At 46.8% G+C, this 13,823-nt stretch overlaps 1 protein-coding gene across 1 annotated transcript; it reads left to right on the top strand.

The window, feature by feature from the left end:
- Positions 1-741: 741 nt before the first annotated feature.
- On the top strand, positions 742-13,462 carry LOC124994218 (sperm motility kinase 2B-like). Its single transcript, XM_047566008.1, has 2 exons — positions 742-828; positions 11,987-13,462. The coding sequence occupies exons 1-2, from the start codon at positions 742-744 to the stop codon at positions 13,460-13,462; spliced, it is 1,563 nt and encodes a 520-aa protein (XP_047421964.1).
- The last annotated feature ends 361 nt before the right edge of the window (positions 13,463-13,823 follow it).

Genomic DNA, 13,823 nt, shown 5'->3' with positions numbered 1-13,823 from the left:
GCAATGTTTATAGTGCTTCATTACAAGGAACCGAACTCCCTGCATCCCATAGATATAAATAGATAGGTAAGTGGGTTGATAATAGATAGGTTGCCTTTGAGGAAATAGCAAGCTGAGTGTAGGCCTGGCTCCCTTTGCAAACTGACTGCTTGTGTTAACTCACTGCCTCTGCTTAAAGGCAGTGAGTGTGAAGAGGTTTATTAACCACCTGCCCCAGCTCACACACACACAGAGAAAGATGATGTCCTAGCACAGAGGCCCATCTGACAATTAGTGACCCTGGTGAGAGGGATGTGGAGGAAGAGGTTGACTCTCCTCTCCCCACTCCTTCAAGAGCCTTTCTCTGCCACCATCTACTTTACAAAATCTCTTGGGAGGACCCACCCTTGAACTCATTTCAAGTAAGACATTTACAGGCATCAGTTAGTCATTTGAAAGCCAGAATACACTGTTAGACACCTGGGTTGGAAAGGAGAAGGTAGAAGACATTCTGACTGAAATTATCATCCCTTCTAATGGAGCACTTAGCCAGGAAATTATATGTATTCTATGTTCTGTTCTCATTGCTTCAGAACGTTAATAATTTTTCTTTTGGAGATTCAGTATCCTTCTAAAAAGAGGGCCCTGCTTTGTTCATGCATCAGTGATTCAATAAACACTGACTCCATCACTTCATTACTATATCATTACATATAGTGGACAGAGGACAGTAGGAGGCATGTGGGAGATACTGAGGACGCCATGGGAAGCCGCTCTGAGGAAGAGCTCATGGACTTTCACGTGGGCAAACAGAAAGAACTACACAGACCACCCTATCCTTACAAGCCAGTAGGTACAAAGAGGAAGAGCATGAAAAAGAGGACCTGATATTTTTGGTGCAGGGCTTGGAGAAAGTTTATTGCAAACAGAAGTTGTGAATACAAAGCCTTACCACTGGGGAAGGAGAAACCAGGAGCCTGAGTAAACTAGCGGCCCCTGAAAAACAGGGGCAAATGAGGTAGCCCTTGCCTTGCGTCAGGACCCATCCTGAGCACTTTGCACAGTGTCCCATTGTCCCACACTGCTAATCTGTAGAGGAAATATTGTAAATTTCCCATTTTATAAAATGCAAAACAAATCCTAAAAATGAGACTTGAGAAGATGGAACCACCTAGTTTTAGCAGTTGCAAAACTGAAAACCAATTTTACTTGACTACAAAGTCTACATCTTTCATGCAAATGTTCTTTTTACTATCTTTCTACTAGGTCTTTATATTCCTATTTGCAGAGATTTTTTTCCATGTTTTTATTGGTGCTTTATAGTTAGTTGTTCATAATGTTGGGATTTGTTGTTACATATTTTTATGCACACAATATGAAGATATAATGTAGCCAATATATTAACTTATTAAAATGCATTCTCAATCTCAAATATGATCATATAATTAAATTTGGTAAGCATAAGCTTCTACTTTTTTATGTTTACTGCTGACATTTAAAGAGGTTTTTAGATATCCACACTCCTTTTAGGTGAAGACATTCATGTTTTATTGCATGCTAGCGTCTCTTTTTCAAACCCTATCATAATATATGCTTTTACAAGTGAAACATGTGGTATATTTTCCTTTGGCATGACTTAATGGAGAAAATAATTGTTTCAAAGAGGTTGATCGAGAAACTACTTTTGACATCATGAAGACTTTCACTTGAAGAAAAGAGATGTGAACAAAAAGACACACGTCAATTACTGGGTTAATGTTTACATCATGTAACGTGGCTTCCTCCCTTAACCTTTACCTTTTTTGGGGTGTGGGTATGAGGGATTGAACTCAGGGGCATTCGAACACTGAGCCACATCCCAGCTCTATTTTGTATTTTCATTTTTTGAGACAGCGTCTCAGTGAGTTGCTTAGCGCCTTGCTTTTGCTGAGACTGTCTTTGAACTAGTGATCCTCTTGCCTCAGCCTCCCAAGCTGCCGTAATTAAAGGTGTGTGCCACCGCACCCGGCTCTTCCAAACAGAACGTGTTTCTGTTCATCATCAATGACATTTACTCTGAAGTGAAATCTGGTTTTGCTCTGCAGACAACTGAAATGGAGCTCTCCAGACCTTATCAGAGAGGTAGGAGAGTCCCAAATTCCCTGAATCTCCAAATTTTCTACTTAAAATTGTAATTCTCTAGTTTCCTAATCAACATTGACCCTTTGAAATTGTTTAAAATAAAAAGTAGACTGCTGTATTTCAGGAATAATTTGAATGTTCTTTATCTTGGAGGTTTGAAGTGGTAGTGCTGGCTTGAACATAAAATTGGGGAATTCTTTTATGCCCTGAATTCAATTCTCTTTTTTAAAAAATTTTTTTTCAGTTGTAGATGGACACAATACTTTTATTTTATTTATGTTTTTGCAGTGTTGAGAGTCAAACCCAGTGCTTCACTTATGCTAGGCGAGTGCTCCAACCCTGAGTCACAACCCCAGTCCCTGAATTCAACTCTTAATAACCTCACTTCCTCAGCTTCTCAGGCCAGACGTTCAACAGAGGGCAGGAAAGGGAGATGGGGCAGCTTCATTCTTCTCCATGTGACTTCTATATTTGATAAAAAATAAAATTTTCATGATAATAAATAGAGACTTTGGAAGTACACTGTTTGTTGTCCAACTTCATGTTAGTAGATAGGCTGGATCCTTCACTCTGTTTCCTGTTTGGTCAAGGCTGGACCATGTTGTCTGTGCATCAAGCTGTAAGGAAAAATTTCAGATTTTTAAAATCCCTCAGATGGGACTTAAGATCCCTGTTGTCTTGAATTCAGCATCACAGTTGCCTGCATTTTATCCAATCTCCGTCACTTATAGAAGCTCTCCACATTGTGCACAGTTTTAAAAATTTTTTTATTTGCTTTTTTGAGATATATGTGACAGTAGAGTGTGTTTTGACATATTATGCATTCATGGAGTATAACTTCCCATTCTTGTGGTTGAACATGATGAGGAGTTACACTGGTCAGTTATGTTCAGTTCATTCTAAAGTTTCCTATTCTCATCCCAGCCCCTTCCCTTCATTTGCCTTTGTCTAATCCAAGGAACTTCTATTCTCCCCCCTCCCCTTATGGTGTGTTAGTATCTTCACATCAGAGAGAACATGTGGCCTGTGGTGTGCTGGGATTGGTTTATTTCACTTACAATGAACAATCCAGTTCCATCCATTTACTGACAAATGCCATAATTTCATTCATCTTTATTCCTGAGCAATATTCCATTGTGCACATGTACCATATTTTCTTTATCAATTCCTCCCCTGAAGGACACATAGATTGGTTACATGGCAAAATTCAACACCTATTGAAAAAAATCTCTCAGATAGGTAGGATCAGAAAGTATTAGGGATTAAATTATGTTCCTCAAAACACATATAGGCTCAAACCTACACACCAAAGAATAAGGTCTCTCTGGTCAGATGATTAATTATTAAGATATAATTACCAAAGACAGTGTCCTAAGGGACCAGAGTGAGCTCAGGGTTCAGCGTGGCTTGGGTCCTTATGAGGTGGCCAGGGCAAGTTTGATTCAGTGTGACTGATGTCAATGTATGACTATCTACTCTCCGGTTTGGTTGATGCTTGTAGTGAAATGGATGAACTCCCTTGCTTCTCACTTTGGGCATATCCTTGGGTATTTCTTTGTGGTTCCCATGGGGGTTCCATTTCCCACGAGTGTAGAGAATGCTGCTGCCTTGCCTCTCCAGCCCCACCCCCTCGGTCAGTGATGTCACAATGTTAATGTGGACACACCGTGCTGGATACCATAGAATAAAGTTGGGCTTTTCTGCCACACCAGTCTCTCACATCTTGTAGAAAACAAAAGTGGCACTGGCTTTTATCATTGTCACGGGTTTGCTTTGCCAGAGATCTTTCTGTCTTCATCGCACCTGAGGACCTGATCCAATGTCCTTCAGGTCGACCTGAAGGACTCCCCTCACACAGGCACATCCAGTGGACACCAACTCCACAAGGGCGCGGTCAGGTGGCTCCAACCACAGGGATGGGAGCTGAACTTTAAGAGTGCTTCTCCAGCATGCCCAAGTACATGGTTCGCTCCCAGCAACACACACACACACACACACACACACAAAGCACAAACACACACGAGTCTATTTGTCAAGCTGGGAACAATGGCCTATGGCTGTGCGTTCACTAACTTTATCATCGCCGTGGCCCAGACTCTGAACAGGAGAGTCTTAGAGGGGAAATGTTCACTCGGGAGTCACGGGTTCAGTGGTCTCAGCCCATCGGTTGCTGACTCTATTGTTCTGGGCCCAAGTAGAGGCAGCCCGTCGTGGGGGAAGGGCCCAGGGGAGGAAAGCTTCTCTCCTCAGGGCAGCAAAGAGGCAGAGGCAGAGACAGAGAGAGGGGGAGGTTGGGGACATGACCCCAGTGAGTCTTGGCCCAAAGTAACCGGCCATGTCCCACCTGCCTAGAGCAACCAGCGAGTCAGTCCACTCTACCTAGGCTGGACTGAAGGTCACGGCTCTCCCCAGCCAATCACTTCACCCATAAACATCCCTGCGCTAGCTCGGGAGCCTGCGAGTGTGTGGCGGGGTGGGGGGCACCTCGCACTCAAAGCATCACGGGCTATGATCCTCTCTACTCGGACTCCAAGTCAGGAGGATCACACATGCAAGCCCGACCTGAGCAGCCGAGGGAGAGCTTGTCTCAAAGGAAATAATTATGATCGCCCACCGCCCGCGGGGACAATCACAACGCGTACGCTCTTCTTGATCACAGGAACCAAAAACAGTTTATTCTGCAAGTCTCAGACTTATATCGAGAACATAAGCCTATTAGAGAGTGGAACCAGGAAAGTCAGCCTATCAAGGAACAGTCTCCAGGCAGATACCAGGATCGCCTCATGTACAGCAGTCAATCACAGTTACTTCCTTAAACTTGTTTATGAGTGCAGCTATGTCTGGCAAGCTGCCAGGCGCCATCTTAGAGATCAGGCCAGGGTGCGGCTCTGGGGCCCTCAGAGCCCGCTCCTGACATCTCCCCCTTATTCTTTAAATAAAGAAAAGATGACCTGGGACCATGCCTGTCTTAGGTTGTCCATGGCAAATTACATCCTTACCCGTCATTGGAATTCTGACCTCCAGGCGTCAGAACCCTGTCTTAGGTTGGTATGCATTTCCACGGACCTTACCCGTCTTTGACTACTGGTCCAGCATGCTTAGCCATACTTGGGGGGATGTGCCTGTCTCAATGGCTGTCAAAGCCTGTACTATAGCCCGTCGATGACGTCGGGCATCTTGGCGAGCTCTGATTTGGCTGCGTATAACATAGGCTATCCCTAAGCAGATAATAATCAGAACAGCTACTGTTCCAGCCCACTGTTTTGTCAATCCCAGGGCTTTAGATAACAAAGAGAACATCTCGGATACCGATGCAACTTGAACCCTGGTGGCATTGACTCTGAGTGTTTCAGCTCGTAGCTGACTGGTTAAATCATCAAACGTAGATGACCAATTGCCAGTAAGGTAGACAGAGATATTTTTAGATAACATAACTGCAGAGCTAAGGTTATTATAAGCAATAGGGGTGACACACACTGCTCTTAAAGGATAAACACATCCCAGTCCCAAAAGTTCTTGCAAGATATCCACTTGTTCTTGTAGTAGTCTACTCTTTGATTCACAAGGAGTATGCCTGCTCTTAGATGTTGGTTTAGAGTCTCTTGAGTCTGTAAGGCTGCAGTTGTATTTTCGGCCAAGTGATTGACTGTTGTTGCTGTCTGTATGGTCGTCGTCAATGCTGCTGCTGCGGTTGCGGCTGCCGCTACAGAGACTGCTACCGTGGCGACCACGGCCGCTGTGATGCCAAAATCTCTCCTGTTTCTTGATAGTAACACTGGCAATTCCGCATCTGTAACAGAGACTGGGACTGGTAGGAAGGTAGGAACACGCATTAAGACTGCCAGCGGGAACCTAGAAGCATTCCAACACTGAGAGAGATAGCACAAATCTCAAGTACAATTGAGAGAAGCAGTTGTTTCGTTAGTTAGCAGAAACATAAAAGGGGGAAACACACAAACTGGCATAGGTGGAAACGTAATATTTCTGGTACAGTGGGCGCTTGATGCAGCACCAGAGAAGCCAGAGCTGTTCTTCCATACAGAGGAATGCCAAGTACATAGCCTAAATGCTCCTCCTAAGAGAGCAAAAAAAGGTTGTAAGTTAGTATATCCTGAATTCGAAGTGAAGAGTAGCCAGCTGTCAAAAGGGGTGACGTGTTTCATGCCTAACTTAACATTATTATTAGTAAAGTTATCATTAGCAGTGAAAGAAGTGAAATTGGGAGTGAAAAAAAATCCATTTTGTACAGGAGTCGCTGGTCCTGCATGTTGACAACCTGTCCATATAGGAGGTGTACAGTGTTTAGGATTACAAGGAGGGAAGATTCTAGGGGTTTTGAAAGTAGTTCCTGTAGCATTATGTCTGCGAGGTACCCATCCTGAAAGTAAAACAGCATCTCCTGTTAAGTTTTTTATGTATTCTTGAAATGTAGAACCATTTTCACCCGGGCGAAAAGAAAGCGTGGCTAAGGAGTGAAAAACTGTCAACGGCTTGATCGTCACGAGTGTCTTTGGTGTCTTCATTTTGTTGATCCAAATTACTTATTGGTAGCATTGCCTCTGGTCGAGTCAGCCGTTCAGGAACCCAGATAGGTGACGTTTTATCTTGTGGAAACACACAAACCGAGCCGCGGCTCCGGTAAAGCACCGGGTGCAGGCCGTTCCGTTGTCCTGTAAGAACATCCTTCCATTTTACCGTCGCTCTATCATGTTGTTTATGATTGCCATGTCTCTCAGCGGCAGAGCGACCCTCATTATCCACAGTTAAAAAATTTAAAATAAAGAGACAAAGAGAAAGTTTATCTTTAGGGGACCTGAAGGTCTCCCCTATTCCCCCTTTTTGTTTATAAAGAGTATTTTTGAGGGTGAGATGTGCACGTTCAACAATACTTTGTCCTTGTGGGTTATAAGGTATACCTGTGGTTAGAGTTATTTCAAATTTAGTGAGAAATTGGTTAAAAGAGGTTGAAGTATAAGCAGGGCCATTGTCCGTTTTAAGTTGTTTAGGAAGTCCCCAGGCTGCGAAAGCCTGGAGACAGTGGGAAATGACATCTTTGACTTTTTCTCCGCTGTGTAGTGACACAAAGATGATACCTGAACATGTGTCTACAGATACATGTACATATTTAAGGTTACCAAATTCAGGAATGTGAGTAACATCCATTGCCATAGATGATTAGGTAACAGTCCTTTAGGATGAACTCCTATAGAAGGTGGATGATGGAGGACTGTACACTGGCCACAAGATTTAACAATAGCACGTGCAGTTTCTTTAGTAATGGGAAACTTCAGTTTTAATGTTGTAGAATTAACATGGAATTGTTGATGATAATTTTTTGCTGCCTCAAATGCAGAAAAAATGTGGGGATCCTTAGTTGCTATGTCTGCTACATTATTCCCTAGAGTTAAAGGTCCAGGTAAATTGGTATGAGCTCTGATATTTCCCATAAAGAAAGGATTATAACGATCCCAAATCATTTGTTGTAAAGTCCGTAAAGGATGAAAAATAGTAGAGTTTGAGGCAATAAGCCCTGCACATTCTAAGTTACTGAGAGCTTGAACTACATATAAACTATCTGAGTAAACATTGGATGGAATATTAGGGAACATTTTAAAAACTTCAAGAACTGTTAAGAGTTCTGTTTGTTGAGCAGAAGAGTTAGGGAAAAGGAATGTTTGGACTTTATCTTGATAACAAATAGCTCCAGTCCCTGTTTTGGATCCATCAGTGAAAATCACAGGAGCCTTAGGAATAGGTTGTTGTCTGGTAACTCTTGGGAATATTACAGAATTATTACTACAAAATTGTATATAAGGATGTTTAGGATAGTGAATATCAAAGTTAGCTTGAGTGGAGCATCTAACAACAGTCCAAGCATCCATGAAATTACATAACCAAGAAAGTTGATGCTTATCATAGGGAATAATGATAGTAGCTGGATGAATTCCAAACACTGTGATAGATGATTTAAGTAACTTTAGGATTACTTGAGCTACTGCTTCAGGGTAGGGTAAGAGAGTTTTATTGGGTGAACAGGCTAGATGGACCCAAAACAAGGGACCCTCTTGCCAAAAGACTCCAGTGGGTAGTTTCTTGTTAGGAATAACAGTGAATTGTAATGGCTGAGAGAGATCAATACGATCTACCTGGGCCTCATCTAATCTTTTTGTATAATATTAAAAACCAGACGCGCTTCAGGAGTGAGCTCTCTGGGAGATGTGGGATGGGGATCCCCTTGTAAGACATTAAAAAGAGGAAGTAGTTCTCCTGTGGAAAGCCTCAAATACGGACGAATCCAATTTATATCCCCTAGTAGCTTTTGAAAATCATTTAATGTTTTTAGATGATCTACCCTGATGACAGTTTTTAGTGGCTTTACTACAGCCCTGTTTAATTGGGCTCCTAAGAATTCTTGTGTAGTACCAACTTGAACCTTTTCAGGGGCTATAATGAGTCCCCATAATTTGAGTTGTTCTATTAATTCAGAGTAAATATCCTTCAAAATATCTTCCTCAGAGTGGCATAATAATATATCATCCATATAATGATAGATGATAAGTTTGGAGTATTTTTGTCGAATTGGCTTTAACGCCTGATCAACATAAATTTGACACAGTGGGGCTATTGGCCATACCTTGTGGCAAAACAACCCATTCATATCGTTGGTCAGGTTGTTGGTGATTTAGAGATGGGAGAGTGAAAGCGAATCTCTCACAATCCTGAGTGTGTAATGGAATAGAGAAAAAACAGTCTTTTATGTCTATAATTATTGTAGGCCAATCTTTTGGTAAAGCAGTAAGGACTGGAAGCCCTAACTGAGTTGGCCCCATAGATTGCATAGTAGCATTAATAGCTCTTAAGTCATGAAGGAGCCTCCATTTTCCTGATTTCTTTTTTATGACAAAAATAGGGGTATTCCAAGGAGAAGTTGAAGGTCTAATATGATTTGCTTCTAATTGTTGTTGTACCAGTTCTTGGGCCGCTTTAAGTTTTTCTAATGTCAGGGGCCACTGAGAGACCCACACAGGTGCATTGGATTTCCAAGTTATTTTTACATACTTTTGTTCAGTGGCCCCTAGGAGAAACCCAAGCCTTGGCGACCTTGATTGCCCTTAACACTAATTGGCTGGGTATTTCCCTGGCCATAGCGGCCAAGCCCCTTGTCCCATTTATGACCTTGTTTTACCATTAGATTTTGAGCCTTTTGGCTATAATGGCTTTCTGTAGTGACTACTAAATCCATTTGTATGAGAATATCTCTGCCCCATAAATTAACAGGTAAATGGTCTAAGACATAAGGTTGAAATGTTCCCTGTTGGCCCTCATCATTTTTCCATGTCAATACAGAACTACTCCTTTGTGGGCTAGTAGCTACACCCAATCCCCTCAGGGTTTGTTCCGCTACTTGTAGAGGCCATTCTTTTGGCCAATCTTTTAGGGTAATAATGCTAGTATCAGCTCCTGTATCCAGGAGTCCCGAAAATTCTCTATTTTAAATCTTTATTTTAAGCATTGGCCTATTTTTTAAGTCCATGGTAAGACAGGCAAAATCAACTCCAGAAGATCCCAAACCTGCAGTTCCCCTGGTTGCTGTGGTTGATGGAAAATTATTATGAAGGCTGGGAATAATCAAAAGCTGAGCTATGCGGTCCCCAGGTGATATGGAGATAATTTCTTGAGGAGAATGTGCAAGAACCTTAATTTCTCCTGTAAAATCAGAGTCAATAACTCCAGGGATAACTATAAGTCCCCTGAGTGCACTAGAGCTCCTACCTAATAAAATTCCAACAGTATAAAAACAAGTTCCTGGAGGCCCTCCTTTTTTTTTTTTTTATAGGACCTTGTAATCCTTGTACAATGGCTGCTGCCATAACTTCTCCTTGAATCACAGTCTCATTGATATCTCTACACACTTTGATATATGTACTTAAATCCTTATTTTTCCAGGGACGAATGGCGTCTTTACACCATAGGAATTCCATTGGCCCGGAGCAAATCCTTTAAGGGACCTTCCATGTGCATTTGTGACATTTCAGTGCCCATATTTCTCTATTAAACGAACAGAATGCAAAGCACTTTAACTAGCAAAACAAAAGTGAAAGCACTTACAAACACTCAAACTCCGTCGCTATCCGCGAACTTTAACTCCGTCGCTTATTCCGTGAACTTTAACTCCCGCGAACTTTAACCTGGTCAGACTGTACTTTACTTACCCTGTATTTACCTGATCAGTTCCTTCTTTGTAACTCGAGTTCCTGGGTTTCGGCACCACTTATGATCACCCACCACCCGCGGGGACAATCACAACACGTACACTCTTCTTGATCAAGGAACCAAAAGCAGTTTATTCCGGAGGTCTCAGACTTACATCAAGAACATCAGCCTATCAGAGAGTAGACTACCAGGAAAGTCAGCCTATCAAGGAACAGTCTCCAGGCAGATACCAGGATCGCCTCATGTACAGCAGCCAACCAGAGTTACTTCCTAAAACTTGTTTATGAGTGCATCTATGTCTGGCAAGCTGCCAGGCGCCATCTTAGAGATCAGGCCAGGGTGCGGCTCTGGGGCCCTCAGAGCCCGCCCCTGACAAATAATAAGAGGGAAAACAGAAAATAAAAAAAAAATCTGTGCAAGTACCCGAGAGACATTGCACTTACCTGACACACCCGAGGCCCTGGCTTCAATGGCCAGTATGCCAAAAAAAAACGCAAAACAAAACCAACCCAAAGCCGGGCTTGAGAGAATGAGTTCAAGCCTCCTGCCCCTCCCATCCTGCAAGGACACAGCAACAAGGTGCCTTGACCTGGGACTTGCCAGTCTCCAGAACCCTGGGAATGTGACTTGTATTGCGAATAAATAGCACGGCCCAAGGTTCTTGGTTACAGCATCAGGAAGGGACCCAGGTATCTGGGAAGGCCTCCATTTCCTCCCCGTACAGGAAGGACACGGTTGCTGGTTCTAGGATTCTCGGCCTGGGTATTTTATCCTTTCTTACTTTGAGCCCCTCAGCCACTGCTTTTGGCGAGCCAGGGTTTCTAGAGTGAAATCCGGTGGGAACCTTTGTGGGGAGAGGCTGATGAACGCTCCCTCCCTCGAACCGGTGTTAATGCCACGCCCTAGAGCATCTTAGGGGACAGAGCACTGTGGGGTAGCATCACCACGCAGGCAAAGCGCTACCACGCCTTCGATGCCAAGCATTCCGAGTCGGAAGAAGTAGGAATTGAATGAACACTTTGCGTGTAGAGATGAGGCGGCCCGTAAGAGCCCCAAGTGACTAGGGATTCTCATCAGACTCCAGGTGAAAAGACCACTGGAGGACGCCACAGGTTTTAATCTCTAAATGTTGCACTAGCATTCTCCACAGCCCCCGGAAGGAAAAACGCTTCTGGGGTCCTTTCTTATTCTTATGATGACAGTGGCAAAGATCCTGGAGGCCCCAAAGTGAGAAGGCCATTGGGGGCTGTGCCCATGTGTGACTGGGTCACCCCCTGCTCTGACCTCACAAGCAGCCACTGTGACGCGCTGTCCCACCGCGGCCATATAAGCGGGTGGCTGGGCTGGGCTCTTCGTCCATAAGTACAGGAAGCTCTTGGTGGTGACCTGTCGGACTCCCAGATAGTTAGTGCGTTTGGTGGTTGGTGGCTGGTGGTTGGTGGCTGGTGGTTGGTGACTGGGGTTTTGGGGCTTTTGGTTTTTTGATTTGGGCTTTGGTTTATTTGTTTGTTCTGTCTTTTGTTGTTGGTTTTGGTGTTTCGTTTGGGTTTGTTATTTTTTTTTTAGCTAGCGTCCTCCGTCGGCGTTCCGGCTTTAGGATGCTTGGCAGTCAGAGTAGACAGCATAGAGTAGAGCGGCAGGGGCCCAGCTCCTGCTACGAGGCGGCCCTCAGGACCACTACCAGGTGGTGAGGAAGCTCGGGCGGGGGGGCTTGAGCCAGGTGGTCCTGGCCCGCCATCTCCTCACCGGGGCAGAGGTGGCGGTGAAAGTCGTGGCCAAGAGGAAGGCGCTCCAGCACGTCCTGTGCGAACCGCGGAGGTTGATGGCCCTGGAACACCCCAACGTGATCCAGCTCTTCCAGGTCATCGAGACCCCGCGCAACATGTACATGGTGATGGAGCGCGCAGGTGGGGGCGACCTGACCCGTTGCATCTTGATGTCCCGTGGCCTGAGGGAGGGGAAGGCCCGCAGGCTGTTCCGGCAGGCCGTGTGCGCCGTTTGCCACTGCCACGACAGGGGCATCGCGCACCTGGACCTGAAGCCCGAAAACCTGATGCTGGACGCCCGGGGCCGCAGCGTGAAGCTCATCGACTTTGGCCTGAGCCTCACCTTCACGCCGGGGCAGAGGCTCAGCACCTCCTGGGGCACGCTCCCGTACTGGGCCCCCGAGCTGGTGCGGGGGCAGGACTTCGAGGGGCCCCCGGCGGACGTCTGGAGCCTGGGAGTCGTGCTCTTTGAACTGCTCACGGGGAGGCAACCCTTCCGGGCGTGCACCGACGAGGGCCTGCGGAAGAAGATCCTGCGGGGCCGCTACACCCTCCCCAGGCGCCTGTCCCCCGAGGCCCGCAGCCTCATCCAGCTCATGCTGAAGCTGGATCCGACCCAGAGGCCCACCCTGGAGCAGGTAATGGGCCACCCGTGGCTGAGCCAGGGCCAGCAGCCTCCACCCAGCCCTGGCAGCCAGCCGCTCCCCAAACGCCCCGACCCCGCCATCCTGACCCTCATGCTGGACATGGGCTTCGACCCCTACGAAGCCTGGGTGTCCCTGGACAAGCAGAAGTGGGACGAGGCCGCGGCTACCTACCGTCTCCTCCAGCACCAGGGACCCCAGGGCGTGGGCCGCGAGCTCCAGGCCAGGCCTGGGGGCCGTCGCGTGGTCGCGCCTCTCCCGGCTCCCACAGATGCCCCCGGCACCCGCGCCAACAAGTGTGCCAGCCAGCCTGCCCTTCCCGTGCCCAGCGAGCAGCAGCAGCCCGCGGAGGCCAGGTCGGCGGGCCAGGAGGGCGCTGCCAGTGACAGCGGGTCCGCCGTCCCTCTGAGCTTCTTCTGTGTGCACTCGGCCCCGCCCAGCCCCGCCTGCCGGCGAGGCCCTGTGCCCCGCAGGCCCGAGCACCCCAGGCCCAGCCTCACCAGGCAGGTGGCAGAAGACCCCAGCTCGTCCTCCCAGGGTTCCTCCTCCGGCCGATCCTCAGACAGCCGCGGGGGCTGGAGGCGGGCCACTGGGAGGATGGCCACCTTCCTTCGAAAACTCTGCTGCTGCCTGCCCTGCTTTTGCTGGCCCGCCTCCCCAAGGAGAGTGGCACCCATGCAAGGAGGCCACGGACGCCCCGGGGCCCCACACAGAGTGGCTCCAGGAAACGTGCCCTGATGGGACAGGCAGACCAACAGACAGCAAGAGGTCCCCGAGCTCCGAGCATCCCGACCTGGTGGAGCCTGCACCAGCCCCAAGTGAACTCCAAGAGCTTCAGCCATGATGTGCGGTCAACTGGCCCCGGCTCCTCCCCTACCCGCCCCCCAGCGGACTCCAGTCTTCATCCTCCACCACTCTCCGCCCCCACCTACAGTCATCAGAGACTCTGTCCCCTGGGACACTGCCCTGCCCTGCCCTGCCCTGCCCTGCCCTGGCCTTCCTCCTGGGCTTCTGGGATGGCAGAGATGGTTCCTGAGAAATTTCTCCTCCTCACCAGTTGTATAATAAAATTGATGTTCCAAGGTTGTTTTCTTTTGCT

This window comes from Sciurus carolinensis, chromosome 10 (genome assembly GCF_902686445.1).
Source record: "Sciurus carolinensis chromosome 10, mSciCar1.2, whole genome shotgun sequence".
Lineage (NCBI taxonomy): Eukaryota > Metazoa > Chordata > Mammalia > Rodentia > Sciuridae > Sciurus > Sciurus carolinensis.
The sequence above is the reverse complement of the archived record's forward strand: the minus strand, read 5'-3'. Positions and strand labels throughout refer to the sequence as shown.